The sequence below is a fragment of the Haplochromis burtoni genome, unplaced genomic scaffold (assembly GCF_018398535.1).
Source record: "Haplochromis burtoni strain Fernald_Lab_line unplaced genomic scaffold, NCSU_Asbu1 Contig_294, whole genome shotgun sequence".
NCBI lineage: Eukaryota > Metazoa > Chordata > Actinopteri > Cichliformes > Cichlidae > Haplochromis > Haplochromis burtoni.
Window position 1 is genome coordinate 206,395 of NW_024582655.1, and position 27,943 is coordinate 234,337.

The window sequence follows — 27,943 nt, forward strand, 5'->3', positions numbered from 1 at the left end:
CAGTGTATAGTACTTTTATTTATTCTCAAAGACCAGGATAACGCTGAGATGATCGACGCATTACAGAATAGAAATCTCTTACTGCTTACACAAACTACAAAAACTCTTCATATAATTCAGTCATTAAAATGATAGCCTTTATCAATACTGGACAAATGCATATAGTTTAAAAGACACGCAGCCACTCCCCTCTTATGAACATCATCCAAATCCTACACAATTATAGCTCTTTACACAGAAATAAGTAAAAAACAAAAACAAAAAAAACCTCACAATTTCTAATTTCCAATAAAAATATTCAGTATGCTAAAAATGTGAACTGTGTGAGCAGTCATTCACAGTAACAATAATGGTTATAGGGGCGGTATAAGTTACACTAATAATATGCTGCAGTTCACATTTTATAAAAGATAACGCGGGTATCGTTGAGTGGCAGGACGACACTGTTGCAAAGGGTTAAAGTTGAGTTCGTTACGGTGTGGATTAAGTCATATGCGTAAAAAATATACATGATATATGATGTATGTACATATATTATAATAGAACACACTTCAAAATACAGCGATTTCCAGTTTTAAAAGGCATCAGTAAGCATTTCCCAAAATGTAAGAAATAATTAGAGAAGAAAGAGCTCTATGGTGATATCCGCTAAAAGAAAAGAAACCCAGTGAAATTAAGGACATGAAAAGCAGTTCAACTCTGTCTACTGCCAGAGGTTTGCTCCCGAAAACAGAGAGAAATGTATTGATTGTCGCGCTGTTTTATCAGAAGACACTTCAGTGTTTTAAACATTAGTATAAACTTTTAAAAGGCGGATAAGGAATCTTAGCGCTCCTTCTTGGATCCACACAAGCTCAGAAAAACCTACGCCCGCATACACACATGGCCATGGTTGCACATGCAGTTCTCTCTCATTGGCATATGCACTTTTCTTGGTAGTAGGACATTTTATAGCATAATATCTGGGTTATAATAGCATGAAGAGCATAATAAAAGGAATAATTTACACAAAGGCTGGAACTTTTCTTTAAGATAATAATAATAATAATAATTTTTAAAAAATCTGTCTGATTGCTTTGTGTGTGTGTGTGTGTGTGTGTCTGTCTCAGGTGAGGCCCTATAGGTTGCTGAAGAGTTCGTTTTTCTTGGTCCAGTCCATGGGCGGGGCTCTCTTGTTGGAGCGTTTCTGGTGGGCGAGCTCTTTGACCTGCTGCAGCGTCAGGTTCAGAGCCGGGATGGTGTCTGTGATTGCTCCCTGTTGAAAGAAAAGCAAGCGAGTAAAAAAACCAGGGAAACTCTAACAAGAGTGAGTGCTGCACTCTGTGTTGTCTTGTGTGGCGTTACCTCAGGCGGGGTGTTCGCGGGCGGGGTTGTGAGCGAGGCGTTAGACGAGGCGTTGGACGGGGAGGGGCTGACGGACACCTTCGAATCCCTCGTCGCTTCTTTCGCCACGCTGCCGTTCACCTGCAAACACAAACGCCAGTGAGCATCACTGATGAAGATTTGTAAAATTCCAACTTTTTCCCAACATTCCTGTCAATACCAAACCTCTCCACCAGGAGGCAGCATTGGATTAGTTATTTTTTTCCCTTATTAAGAAAAAAGGTACTTTCCGCCTATAAATGACAAACAGGTTGCAGGTTTTTCAAGAGGATTTTCACACATCAAAAATGTTTCATAAAAACAACTAAATACACTTCACAGCTCTGAGGTCCCTTCTTACCGTTAAATGTGTTCAATTTAGTGACACACACAAGATGCTTTTAATACTTCTGGAAATATCTGAGGGCAAAAGTGTTATCTAATCAGTAAAATCTCAAAGTTAATCTTTGTTTTGATAAGAGTGTTGACAGGTGAAATCTGAGAAATTCTTCCTGGTTAAAGCTTTCAACGCTCCCTCATTTTTCCAGCAACGTGCAGGAGTTTAAACCCTAACCTTTCCTGCAGCGTAACAGGAAGAATCAGCACTAAGCCTGTAAATCCTGACTGCATTTAGGTTTTTTTAGGCCACTAAAAATATCTTTCACCTCCGTGACGATTTCTCTCTGACCTCTTGCTCCCACGCCCCCCCTCCCTCTCAGCTCTTCGACCTTTTGTTACGCAACAATACGTGGAACATGCAACTTCACCGCAGCACATGTAGATCCTGACTGGCGGGAAGTCCGGGGTCAGGCTTCACTTTGAGCATTTTTGGACAAAGGCCCAAAGTGAAAGGCTGCCGCTTTTAAACACAGTAGCTTCTTTCAGTTTGTGCTCTTCATCCGAACCCGGCCATTATCTCAAGTCATCGCCTGATTTACATAAAAGTCTAAGGTATTCACACGGGAACGAAAGACTCGGTTACTTGAGAGGCCCTCAGAAAGCATTCCTGTGACGCAGCCGCACACACACACACACACACAGACACGCACGCACGCACACAGACACACACACACACACACACACGCACGCACACGCAGACGCACACACACACTTCAAAGGAATAGTTTGATATTTTCCTAAATTTGCTGGAATACTGAAACCACTCATTTATACAGCGGCAAGATCGCAACAGCAGTCACCACAAGGTGCTTTTCTCCGTATTATTGTAGGATCTTTACCTTACAATGAGAAGCCCAACAATCAGACAACCCTTTGAGCAAACACCTGGCAACAGTAGGGAGGAAGAACTCCCTTTCTAAACAGGAAGAAACCAGAACCAGGCTCAGTGAGGGGCAGCCATCTGCCACGACCAGGTGGGGCAGATGTGATGTTTACATGACAAAAGAAATGATGTGAAAAGGAGCCAGAGATAGTAGTTCAGTAAAGCAAGTTGCTGATTAGCTTAGCTTAGCTTAGCGTAAACACTGAAATCGGGGAAAAAAAACACCTATCCTGATCTACAGCTGGCAGATCTGGTTTCCTTTAGAGAAAGTCGGGTTAAATGTCTCAACCCAGCAGCAATAAAGCTAATGCCAGAGGTTGAAGCTGGTGCCACCACCCGCTGTAGCGTTTGCCCAGAGAGGTTTTCTATAAAGTGAGAGTAGTTGGTCTGTTTTCAGTGGCTGGAGCAGAAAGACTGGCTCCAAAGAGAATGATGATGCATCTCCAACAGGGTTTTTTAAGATTTTGTTGAGCTGGCTTGCAAAACCAGTCTTCATAGCGCATGCTCACTCAGATGACACGATGCCCAGCTATCTATGTTTAATAACGTCTTTAATTTCTGAACTTTTGAATATATATAAATATATATAGAATATATAATATAACATATATACGTATATGTACACACACACACACACAGTATAAATGGCATTTAAGGTGTCTTGATTGCTTCTCACAACATGAAATGCCACAATCCACCTTAACAGTTGGTACCTGCTAGCTATGTTCAATGGCACCGTGACTTCAAATTTCCTTTATTATTCGTCACAACAGGATTTGAAATTTTTAAACAATAAAAGTTAAAAGACTAAGAACAATGTTCATACTTCCTGCTTCCCATTTCTTATTCCTTGTGGTGGCGCTTAATTACTTTTGATCCGAGGCCGCTCTGTTAAAGATACCATTTATAAAAGACTCAACATTTCCTGTTTCCACTTCAAATTAAAAGCTCTCCAGTGTTTCAGTGGACAGAAACTGTGCGCCTGTGAGGAGTTTGAAAGTTCTTCCTCCTCCTGTGTCATATGTGGGTGGTGTAGATGTTAGATAAATCTAAGGCAGGTACAACAAAGAGCTGTGTGAGTAAGCAAACGTGGCTTTCGGTGTAAAGCATAACGTTTTTTCCCGCGGTAACAAAGTGAATAACGGATTTCTCGTCTAACTGGGAGTGTGTTCGCTCGCCTCCTGCTGTAAACGTCGACTGTTGTGTCTCAGCGGCATTACACCCAAATCCTCCGGCGGGATTTACAGGAAGCTGCGACATTCTCCACGCCTCAGCCCAAAGTGCGTAGGGAAAAATCCTATTGTCGGATTTTTATTTTGTACATTACTCTGTCAAACTTTTGCAAATAATTTGAAGTTAATGGTGGCTGACTGGGTGGAGTTTTCTACAGGAACTACACACACAATTACAGGAAAGTGCGATTAATAACTCATTTCAGCAGCCTATCGATTCTCTCGTGTGGCGCAGCACTCCAAAACAAAAGCTGAATGCTGCTTTCATTGCCTGGCCTTGGCCCGCTGGGTTAAGCAGCACATGAAGAGCAACAGAGCATTTAAAGCAGCAGCACTTCTTGTTCTTGAGTCTGAAAAAAAGACCTTTCCCTGCTAAAGCAAACCTCTAAGTGCTTCTGGTGGGTCTTACCTTCTCCTCCATCCCTCCGTTAACGATGGGCTCTGGCAGCGGACCTGTCAAAAACAAAATGAAGCAACTATTAGTCATCAGCATCAGCTCTCAGGCTCCCTGCCGTGGCACTGTCATGATACCTTCTGTCCTTCAGAGCTCCACTTTCCTAGATCAAGAGTTCCTCTTAAGCTCAACTTTCATCTCGCCAGCACCTGCTCTAGATCATCTATAATTCACCAGTGGGCCATCTCTTCGATGAGATGGTCCTCCTCCGATCAGCTCTTTCAAAAAGCTCAAGTCAAAAATTTTCCCCATGTTTATTTATTTTTCCCCACAAACAAACAAACACATTCCCATCTCTCACCCTTACCTTCCATCCCTCGGTTTCTCTGCACAGCCAAGAATTGCCTTTTTGTTATTGTAGCTTCTATCAGCTGCTCCTTCAGAGCTAATCTGAGATTTGAGCCCTCAGGTCTTTGCTGTGTGTGAGCGTGTTTGCACCCCTGAGTCCGAATGGAGCCTCTCCAAGTCCTAATACAGATCCAGCTCCAGGCTGAGAGGCCACTTGGAGCTGGCACCTTGGAAACCAAACAAAAGGTGCTGGCCAGCAGGGCTGCAGAGTGTGTGCGTGTGTGTGCGTGTGAGAAAGAGTGTGAGAGAGTGTGTGAGCGCTGACACGGAGAGTCGGTGTAGGCAGGTGCCCTCTGAGTGGGCAGCATGTGAAGAGAAGTGCAGGCAGTTACCTGGGAAACACCTCACTGGAATGTTTCTCCTGTAGAGCGCTATTATTTTAATCCTGCACGAGGTCTGGCTGCAATAAACCAACTACGATTATTTAAGCATTGTGCTAATGTACAAATTTGCCCCTTTATGCTTTTACTCAAGTTCATTTTACAAAGAAACTCAAATAATCATGAGACGTTTAATACAAACATCAAGTAGAAAATAGATTTAAGTAATAAAACAATCATTTAGGTCATTTTTAGCATAAATATCAAAGACTTGTTTTGGTTTCTCCCTCTTAAATTAAAGTTTTCCTTTTTTGCTGTGATGCACGAAAGTAATCTGAGTATCGTTTGGATTTTGAATCTAGTCAGACTAAACAGAATCTGAAACAAGCTTTGCTTCTACTAAACTAGATGATGTACATTAATCTATAGCAGGTTTGTTGTATATACCAGCAGCTCAGGACCTTGGCCCTGACAGCTGACCCCCTCCCCACTGAGCGTGCCCAGGCTTTTGCCATGCCAACAGCCGGTGGCATCATGTTAATATGGGGGGGAACTCCTGTGGCAGAGTGGCACTCAGACGCTGCACCACAGCCAGCCACACACCCACACAGAGGACCAGCTGTTGCACCGTGGAGGGACCCCGAGTCACAGGCTATGCTAGTGCTCCCCCTGGGGGCTGTGGTGGGTACACCCAGTCCTGAGAAAAGTTAGAAAGTCTTCGAGCAAGGAATTAGAGGCATCTCTCATGCCTGTAATTATATTTAAATATTATTGCTATTACTCCTCTGATTAAAGACAAAATGTGCTGACTTTTTTTTGGGTGGGGAGGGTCAAACTATCCACTTGTGGTTTATTTAAGTTGCTGTGTAATAATAAACTTTAGAAGAGAGACTTCAGCATTAAAGCTTTCAGTTTTTTTAGCTTAGGCTGATGTTTTCAGATCAAAAACATGGGGGGAGATATCAGGAAGTGGCTTAGCATCTCTGTCTCTCTGTGATCCTTGGCAAAAGAATAAAGACAGAAAGAAACGAGCGAAGAGAGGAAAAAAAAGCGGGGTTTTAATGTGCTGCTTGTTTGGGAAGACGGAAGGAGAAGGCTTGTGTCCATAACATGTCTGATAAAGCAGCTAAATGCACTCATTTGCTCCACCCCTTCTGCACAACTTGTAAAGCCTCACAATGAGCATGAAATCGTGCTCTCACCAGTCAGGTGCTCAGAGGTGGGGGTGACCCGGCACCTCTTGAAGAAGGCGTCTGTTTCGGGGTCCACCACCAGCAGCCGGGTCTCGTGCCCGCCGGCTTTAATGGCAGCAACAACATCTGAATGCGTCTTACCCTCCACCGACATACTGTTCACCTGAAGAAGACAAAAAGAGGAAAAAAGACAGAGAGAGACATTAGACATGAATGAGATATTTAAACTTTGCAAAACCGTCTGCAAACCCTTCAAAACATGACCAAAAAAAGTCCTCATTGTTGCTTTTCGTGGTTGTCCATCTTCATTCCCACACAGAAGTGAACAAACTTCATCACTGTCAGGAATTTTTTTTTTTTCCTGTATATTATCGGTTTGTTTGCCAAAGGCTCCAGGGCAGGAAATCCTGTGTGTCCACACACAATTGCACACGCACAGACTTAACAAAGAATCCTGAAACTTTCCATTATCTCTCATATATATATGTCTGTATACATTTATAAACTCTGTTTCCTACGTCACTGTGACAGTTGCCCTTTAAGTCTGGTATAAGTGTCACGTGTCTCCCAGAAGACCAGCTGACTCCTCTGGTGTAAAATCTCTATGGGAAAGCATGTGAAATATGAAGGGTGTGTGTGTGTGTGTGTTTAGGTCACAGGGTGGATCTGCACGTCAAAGCCAGTCCTACAGAGGAAGCCGGACAATAGCTGCTCAGCCAGTAACAGCAGTAACAATGGCTGTCGGCTCCTCACAAAGCCCCGGACCTCAGTGGGTGGTGTGGCTGTCTGGGGCACCTCTCAGGGACTGGAAGCCCCTCTAAAGACTCCCAGCAGACCCTGTAGTCCTTTGAATCCTTCTCTCCTTTATAAATTCTATTCACTTTCAAAGGGAGAGGAGGCGTCCTTCACGTCAGAAGACGATACTTTGCTCTGATTACGTTTTTAAGTAGATGTGTTTTTTTTGCATACAAAGAGGCCCGTGTCTTCACTAATGAGGCAGACCAACATCAGGCCTTTTTAAAAGCCGATTATTTCAGTGTGAGGCTGTTACAGTCGGGGCCTCTGAAGGATCAAAGACCTCACACGGCGGCTGTTAGTTCACATCATATTCCCCGAAACACACAGTAAACTTTTGGATAACAACTCTTCAGTTCTGAGTGCAGTGTTCACAACACCTCATTTATGCGAATACCGTGCGGTGAGTATGTGGGTACCTCGTGCATAATTCCCAAGCGACATTGTGAATAATTTAGTGTGTACTTATTTTGTCAGGCTATTATTATTTTTGTCTAGGTAGTGCATAAAGGTCTGCTTTTGCTCATCTGATTATTTCTTTTATGCCTTTGCCTGGCTCCTTTACTCCGATTGTTTACAGCTGATAACATCTGCAAAAAAAAAAAATTTCTAATTTCTAATTTTTACATTTCATAAAAATTAACGCAAACAGAATTTCATATGCAGATGATAAATAAGGGTGACATCATTCTAATGAGTGGGAAACAGGCTCATGCATGGGCGTGCATAGTTCGCATGCAGAGCGCCATGCTTACAGAAAGATTTATAAAAGGTGAGAAAAAAAATGATCTGCATGTACTTTAGTGGATTCGTTTTCTGCAGGGTGTGGTAGATTTGGTCAGGGAGAAACCTTAAAAAAAAAAAGATGCATTTTAGTATTATGCAAAGTCTGCACGACACTAAAATACACTGATGTGAAAATAAAACGGGTAACAGTGCAGTGAGAATTCAGAGCGAGTGGATGCTCCGTGTCCTGCCACCTTCATGACCTGTTCAGGCTCCCTGTCCTAAAAACAAACCAAGTTTTTCCAGCAGTGAGAAAGAAATGACCTCATGAAATCCTGCACACACGAGAAAGACTGCTTCAGGCCGTGTTTGAAGGCTGACATTTTGGGGAGTTCACGTGTGAAGGCAGCTTTAGTTTGGTTTTTTTGGAGTTTTTTTTTTTTTAGTTAACCAGTCTGTTTATGTAATAAGTTATTTTCCATCCTTGAAACAGATTCATTTTTGCATACGCTGTAGGCAATTCGTTTGTGAAATTTCTTCCCTCCTAGATATTTCGCGATAAGCTGTAAGTGGTAATACTGCATAGTGGATGTGTTTAGAAACCACAGCAGTGAGTAAAGGTCACATAGGCTCTGGTGGCTCAATAATTGCATAGTTTAAACCCTCCTGACATTAACATCAGCACAAAAAACTGTACTGGGAGCTTCATGGCAAGGGTTTCCACAGCTGAGCAGGCAAAGAGGAAAATGATACTTACAAAGATTGCAACACATATGACAAACATCTTAAATATAAATGAGATAACTTGAATTATTGAATGTGAACAAAGGTCTCCATCTCCAACCAGGCTTTAGGTGAGGCCTGATTACAAGCTACACAATTATTCTCTATTTTTATCCAACTACAAAGAAAAACAGTGGAGGCTGTATAGAGCGGAAGTATGGCAGACTAATCAGGATACAATGCAGGGATATTTTTAGGGAGCTTGAAAGGCTCATAATAAGCTGCTTCTCATGAATAACGAAGCACTTTGTAACTATTTGGCACCTCTTTCAAAAATTTTCAAACTTTTCAAACTAGTCAGATAATATTTTTTGTTCCTAGTAGATAAAAATGTTTTAGGTTACTGAGATCCAGCCCGCACGCTCTCACTTTACCTCTACGATCCTGTCTTTGGGCAGCAGGCCTGCCCTTTCTGCTGGAGAGTCTTCATCCACAGCTCTGATGTACTGTCCCGGCCGCGCCCGCTCACTGTGCAGGTTGAAGCCATATCCGCTGGTGCCTCGCTGGATCACGCAGAGACGTGGCCGCAGTTCAGCGCGCACCTCTTGCTCCTGCAGGGAGAGACATCGGATGTAAACAACATGTATGTGACATGCGCAGGGTATAGCAACATGTTTATAAAAATACCTCCACCGTGGGTGTCTGTTCAGCAAGAACAAGAGGCACAAAGATCACAGAGAGCTCCAGTGAGTCGTTAACCATGAATATAGAGCCCAGGTTGAACATGCAGCTGCCTGCTGCTTTGTTGTCCGCTGTGTTTTTGATAATCGAGAGTAAACTACAGCCGCTGTTTCAGCCCACGTGACTCTGTTTGCTCAACAGGAAGGAAAAGGGTCTCGGAGGCATGTGATTGGAGGTCTGCTGGGAAGGTTTTTCGAGAAAAACCGAGAGAGGCAGGGGGGTGGCTCTAAGGAAGGGACCGGTTCCGGTCCACAACCTAACTCATTTCGGGGTCTGCAGGACAATGGAAGCTGGGTGTTGACCTCTGACCGCCTCCCCTCTCTCCCATGTCCTGTCCTGTTTCTGGGATGGCAGGAAGAGTTAGAGCCATATTGTCATTCAGGGGAAAAAAACAAAAACCTGGAGCTCGGTCCCAGAACCTCCCTTCCGCTGTATGGATGAAGCAGTTTCTTTATTTAGCAAAAGGAGAACTTTAAAGGCTTTGTCATCAAAGAGGTCAAAACAGCAACATACAGGAGCACTGGTCAGGGTAATCTTTGTCACCGTGACCAAATCTGACCCGACACTCCCTCCACATCAGAGCGGCTGTGCTGTGCTCCCCTGCCCTTGATCAACTGTACACTGGAAGACAATGAGCCAGCTCTATAAATAAAAATCAGGTATGAATGACTCGCTTTTCTGCAGGAAGTTCTTGCAGAGGCCTTATTGATTAAAATCCCTTTTAAACATCGCTGAACAGTGGACATGATAATAACCGAGGCAGTCTGACTCAACAGTTCCTGTCGTAATAAAACTCCACAACAGAACCGAATGACTTCACTGCATTATATAAACCAATCCTCCGCCACCCCGCCATAAAGCGCCTGAAAAAAGATAAAATCGATTTTCCAGGTGGGAAACGTGTTTCATGTCAAGAGACACATGTTTCCTATTAAAACCTAGAGGGGGGGAAAAAAGGAACTGAATGCATGTAAATTATATACAAAATAGAGGAATTAAAAAGGAAACTATGAACACTGGTGGCTCCAAAACAAGGAACTTCCACATCCTAGAAATCACGTGATCCGACAGCAAACCTCCTGCACCGCACTCGTGTTCATCAGCACAGGACCTTTGCCCACTTCAGGGAAACAGGCGACGAGTACAACAAAGACTTAATGCATCGTCTGAAAAATGAGTTTCATTTGAGGGGGGAGTAATGCATAAAGATGCTCTGCCTCCTGCGAGCTGTTTGTGTACTGAAGCAGAAAAAGGTTCATTTCTGCAGAATTATACCATTTATATTACAGCGTCACGTCTGCCTTGAAAGCACAGCTTAAACTATTAGGGGGAAAATGTTCCCTTTTTATTTCCATCATAACATTAGATGAGAAGATTAAGAGAATCTTGTATGCATGTGAGCTGTAAGAGTTTATGATCATAAATAGAAACAACAATTGGAGCTCAAACTCAATATTTACCACCGGCGTTCCACGTTAAACTAATAGTCTGGCAGTCAGCCCCAAACATTATCATTTCCTTTCCACTCCATTAGTAATCATTTTGTATACACGTTAAAGGATAATGTTCACTTGAATAATGCAAGAAACTGTCCTCCACAGGATGTGTCTACACTGAGCAACCAAGATACAAGATAATGCAACAAAAACAGGATACGTCACACCACGCACAGAGTTGCAGATACAGAGCGATGTCTTGATTGTGAAGGCACTTCTGTAAACTGCGCTGTCTGTTCTCATCAGTGATGCAGACCGGCCATCTTTGTCTCTTTCGAGAGCCCCATCGTGCAGCAGAACGTGCACGCTACCGATCAAATGTGCTCCCGATAAGGGCAACAGTTTCATCACGCTGCGAACCAATTGCACAAAAATGTTTCGCGCATTGCTTAACCTTTATCTTCTGGAGTTACACCCAAGCTAAAAGGAAAAGGGAGCCCTCCCTTGCAAGTCCTATAAATTTAACAGAGGCTTTTAAAAGTAGAGACTAAAGGGAAAATTGGAGACCGTGTCTGAATTGGTGGCTCGGCGTTTCTTATTACTGACCTTCCCTCATTCTGAAATCCTGAATAAGAACTCTATGCGCTGTTCTTCTGTGCGGTGGTAGAGAGAGGCTTTATCTGTATAAAAAGGCTGGCTCTCACCACAAATGTGATTACAAGTTATCATCTACTGGATGTAAGAGCTCTGAGTCTGTGTGATCCACAGTCACTCAGTTCACCATTGTGCCATTTAAAAGAAGAAAAAAAAAACCCAAAGTGGGTGAAAATATCGAGTGTCATTCAGACACATCGAAGCGTCAGATGGGCCTGAATCTCATCATCTGGTGCTCTGGCTGACATTAGCAGTTCCTGCTTAGGGAAGAGAGGGTGAGAGAGTCTCTGGCAGGAACAACAAGGGAGGATTTGTATCAGAGATGAGTGGAGGGCTGAGGAATCTCCACGCGGGTCTGAAATCTGTGGAATCTGCTGAACACACACGAGCCAGGAGGACAACTGAAGATGCCAAGAGAGTGTGTGTGTGTGTGTGTGGTGTGTGTGTGTGTGTGCGTGTGTGTGTGTGTGTGTGTGTGTCGTGTGTGTGTGTGTGTGTTTGTGTGTGTGTGTGTGTGTGTGATGTTATGCTGCTGGCTGTAGCTTTACTCATATTACTTGTTATCAGTTTCACTACTGATAAAAATCTGATGATCGGTTACAAAATGAGGTGCAGATACGTTGGGCCCACAGGACTTAACATTCATGGCATGTTGTGTAAACTCCCTCACTCTCTCATACCGCTGCTTTTCCTGATATAACCAGCTGAGACTCGTGGTTAAATCAGAGTGATATGCTGAACTGTGAAGTTGTGTCTTCCCCTTCCGGCAGACTCGCTCTTGGCCTGAGCTCAGCTTAGATTAGGAACATCTGTGTAAAACTTTACTCGGATTAGGGCACTTCCCAGTCCAAGCGCATAATATGTGGTAGGAAAAATAAATTAATCCAATCAAAGAGGTGTCAGACATAAAGCCTGCTGGCCAGAATTGGCCCTGTAAAGACTCCAATCTGGCCCACTGCACGGCTTTAGAAAAATGTGAAAGCCGGGATTAATTGAGGACTTTTAACTGTATGTTCACAACTTTAACAGCTTTGCCTACTGATACAGACCTCCTCCATGACCATTCATACTAAACCAAAGTAAATAAGTAATAGATAAAGAATTAGATGACAGAGAAATTACTGTTTTCTTTTTTACCGTCTACTAGAAAAAGCTTCCAGTAGATGGTGGCATTTCTGTGAATTAACAAACAATTTGTGTTATACCGTAATTACAGGACAGTCTAGCTTTCAGATCTTTCTCTGTAATTTTACATTTGTTTCTTATAACTGAGCCCAAAGTGCTGTAAATGATAGTAGTAAGTGATTACTTTCATTTACTACAGCAGTTTTTCTTTATGAAGTACAGTTTCAAAGGTTCTGAGATGTACTGTTGAAATTGCACTTTTTCCTTATATCAAGATATCTCAGGCTCAAGTTCTTTACACTAAAGGAATGGAGAGTTTCACTATTACAGCGCATTTAAGTAACCTCCATGACAGGAAAATAATGCCTAAGTAAAACAGTCGCTCCAAAAACAAGTCAATCCCAATATACTGAAATGTTAAAACACCCAGTTTCACAGAAAAATCCTCATTTTCAGCTCAAGTGAATAAAAAAAAAGCAAAACAAAAAGCAAAAGTACTCAGCCTCCTAGTTTTAACAGCTGATGTCCCTGTCGTGACTTTTAAACCTGTTTACACTGAAGTATTAATGGGAGTGTGACAGGTTCATGTCCAGGGTTTGGTTGCACCATCACACAGTGGATGGTGTTTTCTTGTTCAGCATAAAGCTGTACATGCCTGTGTGGGTTCTCTACAGTAATCGGACTACACCCACCCCCACCACACTCCAAAGACATGTATGCTAGGCTAAATGGTGGTTGTTAGCCCTGTGATAGACTGGCGACCTGTCCCATGTCCAGAGTGGACCTTGCCTCTCTCGTCCTGTGCGGGCAGGGTGCCATCACATCAAGGTTTAAAAAAAAAAAAAAAAAAAAAAAAAGGATTAGGAGGCATCATGGTAGCCGTCTTTCATATACAGTCTTTGATTAAATCTTTTTCACCTGTTACTTTACAGTCATGTTTTTCTGTTGTGTAAACAACTTCTCTTTGGATAAAAAAAGAAAAGAAAAAGTGTGTCTCAAGATGAACACACACTCTCCAAGTGACACACACTTTCCCTTTCAAGGAGAGAAGTGGCGAACAGGAAATGTTGACACATCTTTCCTCAGTATGCTTCCCCCTGTGCTGCCTTTACTTCTCAGAATGAAACAGAAATGCTACCAGGATGTGCTGCCGTATGCTAATAAATGAACCCGCTTTCATTAAAATGCCCAGAAGAGCCAGTCTGACCTCGCGCTATCTGCGTAGAAGCAACTGGCTGCAGATCCAAACTCTTCAGTCTGCAGTCACGTGTTCCTATGTTCATGTATGATGGCTATGTGGCAATGCAGGCAACTGTGCTTATCCACTGCATCAGTTTGTCACCTGCAGTGTGCACACAGCATAGAAATCAGGAATCATGGAAAAGCTGCACACATATAGGAAGGCTGTGGAAACCATTTCCATGAAAGCCTAATTTTTCTTGTTTGTTTGTCTTTTATTTTATACTTTTACCTGTGCTGAAAAAAGAAGGAAGAGAGGAGGGCAAATAGGAAAACCTGACAAACATGCTAAGTTTGTACAACGCAGAGGTGGGACTGATAAATCCCATGATACCAGGGTTATTCCCAGCAGCTGTGACGTCGTATTGTGATTTCCAGCAATAAAACACTGACATAATTTCTGATAAGCGATCGAACTGACCATAAGCTGACTTTTAAACGTGATAAAATAACACGTTACTTCACAGAATCTAGTAGTTATTAAACCACTTGTAGCCGCTGTTACTGAAGCAGCATCAACACTCGGTTAAGTAACACTGGGCAGTCCGCACAAAGCCAAACCATTTTTTGTTAGTAGGAAGGTAGTTGAGTAATATTTGTTTGCATCTAGAGAAATCTCTATTGAAAAAATAAAAATAAAAAAATAAAAAAAAATAAAAAAACCTGCTTCCCAGCTGCTGCCGGCTGGTTTTCACTCTCACACACCTTCTTCCGGGCGACTCGTGTGTGCGAGTGAGCAGCTTCTATCTTGCTTTGAATACCAATAACTCCAAGACAATACGAGGTCCCATTTTAATATTTCAAAACCACACTTCTGAGTCACACGACTGCCTCACAACGCAGCAGCTTTTAGAGGTTTCTTATCGAGCTTTTTTTAACAGATCCCCCAACCCAGATTTGTGTGGCCCTCTTTAAGACTTGTTTCTGTCTTTCCTCAGGAAGCTGTGATAACCATGAGATAAGACATGATGGCAAAGTTCAACTCACAGGCCTCTGAGCGAACAACAGGCAGCACTTTAAAAAAATAAATAAAAATAAATAAATAAATCACATGGGGAGGAGATGATGCTGAAAATGAAGCTCTCTTATCTATAAGTTTTATTTAGATATGAAAGAAACTTAAACTGGCACACGAGACAAGGGATGAAACTGCAAACTACCGCAGCAATCTTATGGTTTCGTGCTCATATTTCTGTAGAAGCAAACGTTATATTCGATGTTAGCTGACGTTAAGTAGGCAATAGTTACTCAAGCAGCTTAAAAACAAAATGACACAAACTGCAGTTCCTTTAATGGCCACTTAAATCCGGCTTAAAACCCCAAAGTTTAAGGTAGAAATAAAAAAAGTTTATAACCACTGTTTTGCTATCTGAAAGTAAGTTTTCACCGTAATAAAAAAAAAAGTATATGAAAAGCGCACTTCACTCATATAAAATTAACTCTTTAAAGGTCACTCGCTGGAGCAGTGTGTTATTGGAGGACATTATAAGACTTTTTTTGTTGGTTTTGTACAAACTCCTTGTTATGATTCAAATCGAGCCCTATAATGGGTTTAGGTAAAGGATGACTCACAGGATGACATATACAGTATCACTTTTTGCTGTAATTCTAGTCAGTGTGACAGTAGTGGCTTTAGAGCCCTTTCAATGCTACTATCTTACAAATATTATTGCTTGTTGTGACGTTAATAAAGTGCTCACGAGAAGTGTGTGTGTTTTTATGAATGAGGTTTTCATGTTATATTATGCCCCAGTCACACAGGCCGACTAGTTAGTGCCTGGTAACCTTCAATCACTAGGAAAAAAATTAGTATTCCCTGTCTGGCGTTTGCTAGAGTTTAGGTGAAACTGGTTGGAAAGGGGGTGCTGCACCACAAGATGATGATTGCTTATGGTCACCCGTAGCTTGCACGGATGTTGCCGACACTCAGCTAACCACTGAGCGGTAGTCAAACTTGAAAAAGAGAAATGGAAACGGCACTTTTTCAAGCCAAGTTAGTATCTTCCATGGAAACTACAGGTGACCGCAGCATCCTGCTAGTGATCAAGCCAATCACGCTTACCAAGAGGCACTTTATACCTCTTTGCAACCAATTTCATGCCATGACTGCCAGCAACTTTCAGCAGCCACTCAACTAGTCAGGGAATAAATATTATTCCTTAGTAACCATTGGTTGCCAAGTAGTTGCCAATCAGTTTCTAGGACTGTCTAAGCAATGCACTCCTACAGTTCGTGGATGTTCCTTGCTAACCAAGCTTCTTAGCATTAGCCGACACCTTAGCATTCCACCCTCCAGTCCAAATATGGTCGACCTCTTGCTTCAAAACAACAAACAAATAAAAAAAAAGCCTGTGAAGCTATAAATCTGCAGTTTGCCTCTGCTACGGTCAGCATATTGTAAAGATGAGTGCGATGGGAACGGCATTAGTTTTACAGTGCGTAGCCATAAAAACAAAGCACTGGACAAACAGGAATGTTTACCTGATGATGACATTGGAATAAAAGTCAGGGGATCATCAGAGCAGGGACGTGCAGAGAGGTTTAAAGGGGCGGGTGCTCAAAGTTAAAAAGGGGCACATTGAACCAGGCTGAATAACAACAACAACACACATTCATCAAGAATCTAATATGGGAAGGGCAGGGCTGTGTTGATCTGAGACTGTAGACATTAAAAAGTCCATAGGAGAGATGGTAGCTAAACAAGTGTCATGAGATAATAACAAAATGCAAAGATTGGTGACAGCGCTTGAAACCATAAGGCAACAAAAAACTGTTGAGAAATAATTTAGGCTCTGCCTGTGATTCACTCTTTGCTTCTCTTCTTCCTTCCATCCCATCATTTCATATATCACTCTCCACTTGCTATGTGAGAACAAGGCACAACTTGCTATTGCAATAAACTATAATCATCATTGGTTAAATGTGATCATGTGACTGATGCAAGCCAGATCCTTTTATTTAGCAAAACTGTGATTAATAGTTAAATATTATTGTTGAGGGGCACAGACAGGACTCCGCACGCACACACACATAAAAAAATAATAATAATTTTTTTTTAAAGTTGCCTCAACAAAAGGGCACTTTGGGCACCCATCAGGAAAGGGGCGGGTGCTCAAGCCCCTCTAGCCCCCCCCCCTCTGCACGTGCCTGCATCAGAGTCATTACGATTAACTACTCTTCTTTTTTTGTTTCACATACCCAGGACGACAAAAAAAAAGCCTTCATGTTGAAATTTCCTATTACATAAACTGTTCTCCTACCCAAGCAGCTGCTGTCGACTGCTGACGACATCCAATAAAACTCAAGTCCTGCAAATCATCAACTGCAACCTGTCACACTCAGATGGGCTCTGAATGCAGATGTCATCTAAAGCGGTCACTCTTTCATCTTTTTGCTGATTGCTTCATACCCCCTGTCGTTTTACTAAGAGTGGGGGATGAGTTTGGCCTCTTTGATCAGCATAACTAATAAGCACTAAAATGACACGCTGCCAGGCATCGTGGTTACACAGTGACGCGACAAACTGCTGACCTCCCGGCTCCTTGTGATTGCCATGTGTAGTTTCTAACAGATTAAAAGCCTCAAGGGCAGACTTAATTAATGTTTGATGCAAACCTGGTTCCTTTTTAACCACGGCACAAGTTTTGCCCTCTTGAGTGTATGGAGCGCACCACTCTCTCAGGCGGGATAGGGGTGTTGGGTTTCAAGCTGGATCATTAAACCAGCTGGGAGGCAAGCGGAGAGCTGAACAAAGCACCCTACTGTCCCCCCCACTTCCATTTGAGGATGGGACAAACTAGCTGTACAAAAGATAGCAAAGAAAGGTTTTACAGAGGGTTCCCGTTACGATGAACTCTTTGGGGGAAGTCCTGAACACAGAACGGTAATGTCAGTCAACACAGCAGGGGTACACGCACTGATAAGATACCAGAGGGGCCTAGACTTCAGTTCAGCGTCTTTGAAAATGTTAAAGTGAAGGTTCTGGCTTTGCTCGAGAGGTTTTTGTTGTTCGTCCACCCTTCAGTACTCAGTTTTAAACTCACAGTTGCATCAAAACAGCCAGATGGTTTGTTCCATCGCAAATCAACACGGTTTTATCTCCTCAGCCAGTCTTCCTGTCCTTGACCCTCCACCCCTGCGGACCTGAGTGCCGCACGAGCCCAACAAACCAAGTCTGACCTCTCACGTACAAATATGCACACATGTTGATGTGGTTATAAGAAAATGCACCAAGAGGAAGGGAGGAGTAAATATAGAACATGAAAAAGGTGTCAGAGGGCTTTGCTTTTAAATTTGGCTCTCACAAAGCAGAACATGCAGATGTGAGTCGAAGCCATACGATGATGAAATCACCTTATATGGTACATATTGACGACAGCCTGCTAGGGAAAATATTTTGAACTTCATTATCTCATCTCGTGTATTCAGTGTGTTGTACTTTTGCACACTACTATACAGTCTCACATACAAAAGTCTCAAACCACCACTAATCTCTTTTTATTTTGCTGTAGGAAAATGGGAAATAGGTCCAGTGATTTATTGAAACATGCGCAAACACAACGAGTTTGAAGGTCAACATTTGGCATGACCACCTCTGTTCTTCAACACAAACTCTCTCGTGCAGTTTTGTCATTTTTTAAGCAGTTGTCAGAAATATTTCTCCAAGCTTTTTGAAGAACATTCAAGAAACAGGACATTTTTCCTTTTTCTTAAAGACATGACTTTTAGATGATGTTCTGGGTCTGCCAATTCTTTTTGTTTTGTTGTGTCCTTCTCCAGTGTCCACTTTCCTCAGATTTTTCAAGCACACAATGCACACCCTGCTGAGATATGCCAGGTTTGCAGCTAGGAGCTCTCTTGGAATCACCTCATTGGTGCTAAAATGCTATTTTAAGCCCGTGAAAGTGTGTTATCTTTGATATACATATCAATCGTAGATCGAGCTAAAGAAATGGGAATAAATGATGTGTTTGTGTTACACTTGAATAATACACAGGTTGTTGTTAAGTGGCTTAATAAATAAATGAATAAATACAACAACAACAAAAAAATACATTAGTCTGAAAATGGTCAGGTCCAAAGACTGGACTGAAAATGAGTGAAAAAGCATCCAATGTATGAAAAACAAAACAAAACAGCAAAACCTTTGAAAGACCTTCAGAAAGCCTGCAGAGCTACTGCTCAAGGCCACATAAAAAAGTAAAGAAGAAATTCTGGCTCATTGTTATCACTCAAAACATGCCAAGGGGCTGCGTCACATTATTAAAGCCACACTTAGTTAAGAAAAGCAATCTTCTAAATGCATTTCTCTCCCCTCTTGTCTCTCCCTGACAAGTAAATGTAAGCAAACTTTAAAATTAGCCCAGGAAGGGCTGTCTCTCGTCAGAGCTGCACAGGAAAGGTCTATTGTATATTTGTCATGTGTGCTAGCCACAGAAACACTATCACCATCATCATCACAAGTAACCAAAATTGACTTTGAGCCTAAAATGTGAAAAACGGTTCAGAAAATTGGAGCCAACTTCTTAAGATGACCTCGCCAACAAGATATATTCAGGATTTTATTAATGAAAAAGACAGCGTGAGATTGTTTAAATGGATATTTGTGCTGCTTAAGTGTATTAACGCTCTCTGAGGGTGGCGAGGACCTTGTGCTTTGGGAAGGGGGGTTATTTCAGGGTGCACAACGAGTCATTTCCCCCCCGCCCCCGGCAGGGCGCGGCGCCTCGGCTCATTGTCCGGCCGGGGTGGTGAACCTTCGGCAGAATGGAGAGCGAAATGGAATGTGACATTGTAGAGTCTCCATCCAGTATCCCACGGGACCCAATCGCCAGGCAGTGACCAAACCACCCACACACCCACGCAGTAAGGGTTCAGGTTCCACCCCTGACCTGGGCCACAGTGGCCTTGGCTGTTGGGGACAGTGGCGTCGTTGTTTGGCTGGTGTCACAAAGGTTTCAGTGAAACAGAGCGCCGTTAATTGCGTGATACACTGACGCCACTGATTATTTATTACCTCCACGATCAATACAACAGTGTGCTGCTGATCCAACTTTACTGCAGACGCTTACACCGGAGTGCTGCCTGACAGTTTTTTCCTTTTACCAGTTCATGATTGTCTGACATTTAAACAATGGGGTATATGAACATGTGCTGGCATTAAGAAAGCTAATGCTCATTTACCCTGATGGCCTGTGCGTTAAAAAAACGAAACCGTGGCAATTTCCCAGGTTGAGGAGTACCGACGGGGCCTTTGTTGCACGCCCTCCAATCGCTGCTCTCTACCATCATTTCCTTTCCTTGGGCTGCTGTTTGCTTTCCTCGCCTCACTCTTAAACAGATATTGCAACAAACTGCAATGTGACTGCCTTGCAAAACATTCCTGATACTCTCGTCATCTTGGGCAGCATTATGTGATAAAATACTTTCGAGTTTAATACGATTCCCACCCTTAAATTACACAAAAACAGCGTCTCAAATGAAAGCTTCCTGATAATAGATGAGTGGGTAAAGTGTGCTCAGTGGTAGCGCCCAACAGCGGTTACTAAAACACTAAATGGATCCATATTGCCATTTTTGGTTATTCGTTTTAACAGTTTTACTTAACATTATAGAGGCAATTAACCTAGATATTAATACTAGAGTGCAGAAAACTGCAGTTCCTTGAATGACCACTGGAGCTCAGCTGCGAAATAAGAGTCGGAAAAAACAGAAAGTATGTTTGGTTTTTTTTTGCTGTCTGTCTTAAATAAAAAGCTTAAAACGATCAGTTACTCAACTCCCTTAGTTATGCGCTGCAATAGGCTTAAACTGCTGGCGACTTTCTTTTTAACTCCCTATGTGTTTATATAGGACTCTGCATTTAATCATTACAGTGGAACCCTGACTTACGAAATTAATTCGTTCCCGAGCACCCATCGCGCCTTTTGAGTGAATGATAGGCTATGGGCTAGTTGCTAACTGCAACAACAATACGTCGTTCAAGTAGAACAGCGAAGCGCAAGTACGAAAGCCAAGGGGGTTGTCACATGATTCGGAAGGCATTGTGGTCATTATGGGCATTCTGGGCTCAGCCAATCAGAGCCAGCGGATTTCGTTACGCGGGCATTTTGCCTAACAGGGGCAGAAATATTGCCGTTAAGTGCCTTCGTAACTTGAATTTTTCGTTAAATAGGGTATTCGTAAGTCGGGGTTCCACTGTAGTTATTTCTATTAATTATTTATTATTACTGGCTCTCTTCCACAGTGTGTCTTTTTTCCTTTCTTCCTCCCATCACCTCAGATGGCCCCGCCCCTCCCTTAGCCTGGTTCTGCTGGAGGGTTCTTCCTGTTAAAAGGGAGTTTTTCCTTCCCACTGTCGCCAAAGTGCTTGGTCACAGGTGTTTATTGTTGGTGTTTTATCTGTATTATTCCAAGGTCTTTACCTTACAATATAAAGCAATATGAGGCGACTGTTGTTATGATTTGGAGCCATACAAATACAACTGAAGTGAACTGGATTGACTAGATTTGACTCAATGGCTCCTTGGCAACTGCCTGATACAATTCTGTGGAGTGTGGGTCATTTATCTTTATGTAGCTGCTACAGACGACCATAACAGGTCATGAATGTTTCTGCTGCTGTGTCCACATTATTAATGATTTGTTGATATTGCACTTCTAGTTTCGCATAAACAAACACACAGTGGGAAAGTCGTTAGGCTCGCAAATACAGAAATCTCCGAGATGAAACATGATGAAGCGCATGACATCCTCCGCCCCACATATCTAGCAAACAAAAGGGCAGAGAAGGGTGACTCCCGAACTTTCTCACACAGGGGCGTGAAAAACCAGCTTGCGCGCACACATGAAAGCACCCACACAGAACAAATAGAAACGCAAAGACAAGCCCGGGCGCATGAGCAAACGTCAGTCGGTCAGAATGAATCACGGAGAATATCTGATCCTGTCAGACAAACACAATGACGCGCAATTCATTGGCCAAACACAGCCTTGAACAATACCTGGCTTTGTCACAATGATAATCAGACTGACTAACATACAACTTATCAGCTGGACGCACTGTTTACTTAGAACCACAACTCGGTGTCCACCCCTGGGAGATCCCTATTCATCTGGGCTGCATTAGCACTCGTAATGTTGCATGCATTTGCCCTTTTCACTGCCGAGCAATGGTGAGATTGCTTCCCCAGCATTTAGACCACAGTTTACTCTGCACTAAGCTGCTAAGAGTCTTCTTGCTGCCCACGAGGAGGGGGGGTTTGGGTGGACAGAGGATCACGATGACGAGGTGGTAGAATCTCTTACCAACAACAATGACAGGAAACCAGCACAAACTTCCCAGGAACTGAGCACAGGCCAAGACTCCACTAGACGCCCGCAAGCAGCCAGAATCACAGCCCTAACTACGCTGGCTCAAAGAGCCAGTGTAGGTGTGGCCGTTTCAGCCTCAACTGCATGACAAACGATCACAGCAAGCTGACTACTGATCTATTAAGAGGAAGTTAAATTTACCCAGCATCTGCCTCTGAAGGCGTTACATCACATGTCAGCGAATGAAAGACAAATCACGTCTTTTAAATGAGTATATACAAATCACAAAACCCTTAGTGGAAGTTCTGCTGCTGGGGGCGGAAGCGAGAGTTTCGTGTCTTTGCTGAAAAAAATCTATTAAAAAGAGCTATGCAAATCCAGCACTGCAGGCCACACAGATTAAGTCCTCCCACACAACATGTTATCCTGAGAACTGTGCTGTCTATGTACGGACTGCATTAAAAAACAACACGTATGTTCACGAAAGGTCTTTAATGAGCAGGTTTTATATGAAAGTTCAGATTAGAGGAGAGAGAAGTGACAAACAGCCAGCACATCAATAGACGAGTCCCTCAATTTAGGCTCCTGCAGTCTGCGTGGTTTCTGTCGGCTGCGCGCGCACGCGCACACACACACACACACACACACACACACACACACACACACACACACACTTTCCTCTGTATACAATCTCAACTAGGTTCAGTCAATTAGATCCGACACTAGCGGTCCTGCCTCTCCCTCTAATTAGTGTTTAAAGTCGGGCTTAAGCAAGCAGTCAAGTCCTCAAAATATCCCACTCCCGCGCTCTCTCTCCCTGCAGTCCACGTTAGATAAACGTCATCTTAAAACACATTCTTAAAAAAGAAAATCTCGTTTTCCCACAGCTCATGATTGTATTCAAGTGAGTAGGAAAAATGACTAAGACCGTCAAATTGTCAAAAATACAGCAGGTGCTAATAAATCTTTGTGTTGACTGAGCAAATAACTGGCTGATAGTTTCAGCTCCAGTTTTGATGAGATGTTATACAACCACCTCAATCGCTCAAACTCCGCCAGAAAAAATACACTCATCCCCACAAGTCTTGCAGCAAAAGCTCAGAGAAGAGCGTATCGGGCACACTTCACTGACCTCCACAATAGCAGGGTAAAAGTTTTACTGCCCGGTAAACAAAACGACGACCTTTGGAACGGCTGATGTGTTTTGCTCCCCCCCCCCCCCCGTGTGTTTTGTTCGCCGCTGACGACAGCGGCCGAGCTGATCACTTCGACCTTCATCTCTGCTCATCCAGTTTTTCACACCTCGCTTTCTCACTCTCGCCTACCTCCATCCTCGCACATATATATACACACACTCCAACTTCACACAAACTGCACACAAGCGCCATCAGTGTAACCATGGAAACCAGGGCTCCTCAGCTTCCGGGGAGGGCGTTGTTCTTCGAACCCTCTTTTGTGTCGCTTCAAAGATGAAGCCAGACAGGCGGAGTGTCCGTGTGGCCGCTAAACCAACACTGTGTTTTTCAAGGCTGTGTGTGTGTGTGTGTGTGTGTGTGTGTGTGTGTGTGTGTGTGTGTGTGTGTGTTATTGGCTTGGCAACGGGATTCGAGACAGGAATGCCGGACAGGATGTAGGAAGAAAATTCCAGAAACAGTAAAGTCAATGCCAAAAACACCCTGAGGGTGCCTGTGAATGCAACGTAGAAGCAAGCAGACTTTAAACAGCATCCCTCAAGTCCAATTTACACTCTCATACTCTCTGTGTCCCCAAGTTACTTCCTCAGCCTGTGGTTTGTGCCTTTACACAAAAACAGAAATTCCCAGCTAGGCTCCCTACTCACTCCAGATCCTCCGTATGTTAAACTCTGGAAGACAGCTGGAATAAAAGATCCGAGTGGTGAGAATGAATTTGTTAGGAGTGCTGTCGTTTGTTTCCCGCTGGTTTGCGTGCCAGCGTGCACCGCACTGCCACAGCTCCATTAGGCCATCTGTGGAGACTATCGAGAGTAAACACAGGAACAATCGCTGTATATTCCTAGGACAAACAACATAACTGAGCAGTGCTCGAGTGCTGTGCACAAGCGTAGGCTGTTGCTATTTTCATGTGAGGGAAAAAAAAAAAGAATCTTAAATAAATACCAAAAACATGTTTCCAGAAAAGTCCTGCATGCTCTGGGTATGTGAATGCTGTCATTATACTGCGGGTACAAGAGAAAACGTTCATATACATACACATGCATTAAGATAAATGCAACACTGTGTCAAATGAGCATGAGCGTCAGATTTTTGAGAACAGATGAATAATTTCACTGATTTCATCTAGACAACCGATCACTTTATGCGCCACTTGATTTTGTTGCTGCATCTCTTCGGGTTTACTAAGCAGTGTAACTGGACGGCTCTTCTCGTGAAGGCATTTTTACTCATTTACAGAAAAACATGAGCCATCTATAATCAAAATAACATTGTTACCAGATCAGGTTACATATTCTTCCTCTGGCTTTGAGTGCTGTTAATCAGTAAAACAGGTTATTTTTTTAATCACGTAAAAGAAGAAATCTGGACTTGACGCAAAAGTTATCTTTTATAGCAAAACCTTTCCCGAAGACTATTTATTACTGCTAACAGTGCTCCATTCTCATAGCGCTTGAATTAAGTGCGGCATTTGATATAGCAGGCCATAAAGTTTGGTTTGTGAGGCTGCAGCATTGGGATGCAGTGATTTAGCTCATATCTGACCAACTGAATTGGTTTTTTGTTTACACTGGTGACTCTGGAGTCCTTACGGGTCTATTATGGGGCCCATCCTTCTTTCATCCCTTCATTACGTTGATGACAAACCGCTCTATCAACCAATCAAGTCCACAGACTCAACAAACCTCTCTGAACTGAACAACTGTCTAATAAACACCAAGAAATGGACATGAATGCAAATATTATTGACTTTCAACTCAGATAACAGAAATTCTTACTGTTGGTCCAGACAAGTTGTATCCAAGCATCACCATACTACACCAGGTTTAATGGCTTCACTTTAATTTTTGCATTTTAATTTTATTCCAATTTATTCTTTACTCGAGATTCTTTGTTGAATTTTTCGTTTGTTTATTATGTGTTTTTTTTAGAAACTGTTTATCACTGGTTCTGATAAGTATTATACAGATAAAGTTTATCATCATCATAATCTACCAACAAAAGATGGGTGGAGCTAGCTAAACTTGCAGTCCACATGGAGTTGGCATCTTCTCACACTGTCACAGCTTCTTCCCTCTGCAGGGCAATATGGTTGGCAAGTGAAGTTTGTTAGCAAGAAACTAGTTCCTACATGAAACTGCTGACAACAGAGTCTGGATTTTTTGCTTTTTTGTTTTGTTTTTGAGTAACCAGGTCATGATTCCTGAAAACAAGCATTTCTGGTTAGTTTCTGAATTTGTTTTTGGTTCCATAAGGTGGAAAAAGAGGCAGACATCAGTACAGCTGTGGCCAACTCACAGCAAAACAACCTAATTCCAGTTTGCAGCGTCATCGCCTGTTTGTTTTATCTTTTAACACCTGTGAAGGAAAAAGAAAGAAGCCGTCTCGCAATTAAGTGTTAATGGAAACATCTTCCAATTAATCAGCACTTAACACTTCACCCGCAGAAGATGATGATTATTATATTAAGGAAAAAATGAAAGCTTAGCCGGTCCCTCTTTGTCTCTTTGCGACGGCTGCTGGCTATTATGACCCTTCTTTCCACCCACAGTTATGTACGGAGGATGAGCACCGCACACAGACGCAAACAGCCTCAGGGATAAACATCCGAGACGCTGCAGCGAGGGACACAGATGTTCCAGACTGCAGGGACCCTCGTCCTCTTGAGTGCTTACACTCGGGAAACAACAAGTGGCTGACGCAGATTGAGAACATGTCCCTAATTTTTAAAGAGAAAAAGATCAAAGGGTGAAAAAAAGGCACTTAGTGGGCTTCATTTTGTTTCATTTTTTTTTTTAAAAGGGGAGTGGGAACTAAACTATTTCCTGGTGATTGTTGTGGATGGCTCACAAATGTAAGTCATTTGTTTTTTGTGGTTTTCTACATTGAGGGTACATTTTTTCCTCTTTTTCTTTTTTTAAACTGCTCAACTTCAATGTGTCACTGTCCTCACATTTTCAAGTAAATTCTCTTTAACGCCAGAAAAAAAGATGATCAGATTGGTACAAATATCGATCGTTGGTATTGGTATCGTAGCAAAGCTGAAAGGTTTGATTTTTTTGTGTTAGATAACACAACAAAATGAATTGTAGAAAGTAAACATCACAGTGATTTAGTGGTCATGAAATGTCTTCAGACTGATGATGATTCATCTCATGACACACTGCTCTCCCCTACATAAGCTGCCTTTATAGCTTAAAAATATTGGCATTGGCAATATAAGTCCTGTATCTCTCAGCACTGTGAAAAACATTAGGAAATCAGTTATTTGGGAGAAGAAAGGCACAGTTTGAGGCCCTGTTTTCGTGATCTCAAGCCTTTCACCCACAGCAAATGCCCTGCCAGCAAAGCCTGCCCACAACCTGGCAACACGTGGATGCAGCTGACACAGAGCACCTATTATCTGCATGAAACAGTACCTGGGTAAAAGCAGGGAGCTTTGATGCAGTTATCAGCACTTATATCCAAGTGCCATCATTGGCATAGGCATAGATTGTGGGTGGGGATGCTTGGAATAAAACCACAGAAAGAGGGGCTTTTATTTTGAAAAGATATGGGGGAAAGTTTTGATCTGTGGGAAACCTGGTGCCTGATTTTATAGTGAAACATTTGCACAACGCAGAAATGGCAAAACTTGGTGCACGAAAATTCTCGTGAAATGCGGGAATTTACCAGTTTCATGTGTCTCACCTTCTCAGAGCTGATGCTCAGCTTCTTCTCCACGTGTCCGTGGATTTGCCCGTTAGTCTCTGGGATCGGCGTGGACTCTCTGGGCGTCTCTTCAGGTGTCTCCTCTGGTGTCGTCTCCTCAGGTGTCGTTTCCTCAGGTGTCTCCTCCTGCTTCACCTCCTCCACCACCTCTTCTTCTCGCGGCTCATCTCCGTTTTCTGTCCCGTTCACTTCTCCATCCGCCTGCTTCTCCTCCACCACTACCTCGTCCTCCTCAGTCTTCTCCTCCTCCTTTTCCACCACTACCACCTCCTCCACTTCTTCCTCCTCGAAGGGTAGGGGGACTCCGTCGGTGACAAAAGCTTTCAGGCACTTCAAGTTGTGCTTCTTCAGCAGCTGCTCCGTGTCCGGGTCCACCACTATGAGCTCCAGCCAGCCCACGGTGGCTCGTATCCGGGACACGACCTGCTGGTGGCTCTCGTTCTCCACGTCCTCCCCGTTCACGTACACCAGCCGGTCGCCAGCACGGAGCCCGGAGGTCTCTGCCGGGCTGTCGGGCTCCACTAACCGGATGAACTGGCCCGTCTTACCTTTCTCCCCGTGGAGGTGAAAGCCGTAGCCGTTGTCCCCCTTCTCCAGCGTGCACAGCCGGGGGCGCAGATACTGGCTTTTGCTCGGCATGTTCGGCTTCACTCGCATTCACGCTGCTGCTGCTGCTCAACCTGTTGCTGGTTTACTGTGGAAATAACTAGAAAGCCTCCTCAGGATGCTGCCGAGGAAGATTATGTGTGAATGAGAGGAACCCTCTTAAAAAAATTAAAAAAACACCCACCCCCCGCCCTGCTGTGGAGACCAGTCCGTGAGAAACGCTGCTGCTGCTGCTTTGCTTCTTCCTAATGTGCTCTTTGCAGCGGAGGTGGTCTAAATCCTAAGCGAAGCCCCTGCTCCTGTGCGCACTGAAGGTCCTGACCCGGGGACTGGGCTGAGGCCGATTAAACTCAACCAGCAGACGCTCCCTTTCAGTGTTGCTGCACAAAACAAGTGGAAAAGCCACTCAGGAAGAGGGAGGTGCGTTCACTGAACGGCCCAGCTGGCAGCTTCATGCAAACTAGGGGCCAGTGGAGGAGCAAATACAAAT

The 27,943-nt window shown here is 43.2% G+C and overlaps 1 protein-coding gene across 1 annotated transcript; it reads right to left on the minus strand.

Annotated features, from left to right (window-relative positions):
- Nucleotides 1-27,943, minus strand: slc9a3r1b (SLC9A3 regulator 1b). The gene is made up of 6 exons (XM_005940813.3): nucleotides 26,827-27,943; nucleotides 8,870-9,046; nucleotides 6,201-6,354; nucleotides 4,286-4,329; nucleotides 1,345-1,464; nucleotides 1-1,255 (listed from the first exon to the last, which is right to left on the minus strand). Exons 1-6 carry the CDS (start codon nucleotides 27,502-27,504, stop codon nucleotides 1,118-1,120), a joined length of 1,311 nt encoding a protein of 436 aa, XP_005940875.1. The 5' UTR covers nucleotides 27,505-27,943; the 3' UTR covers nucleotides 1-1,117.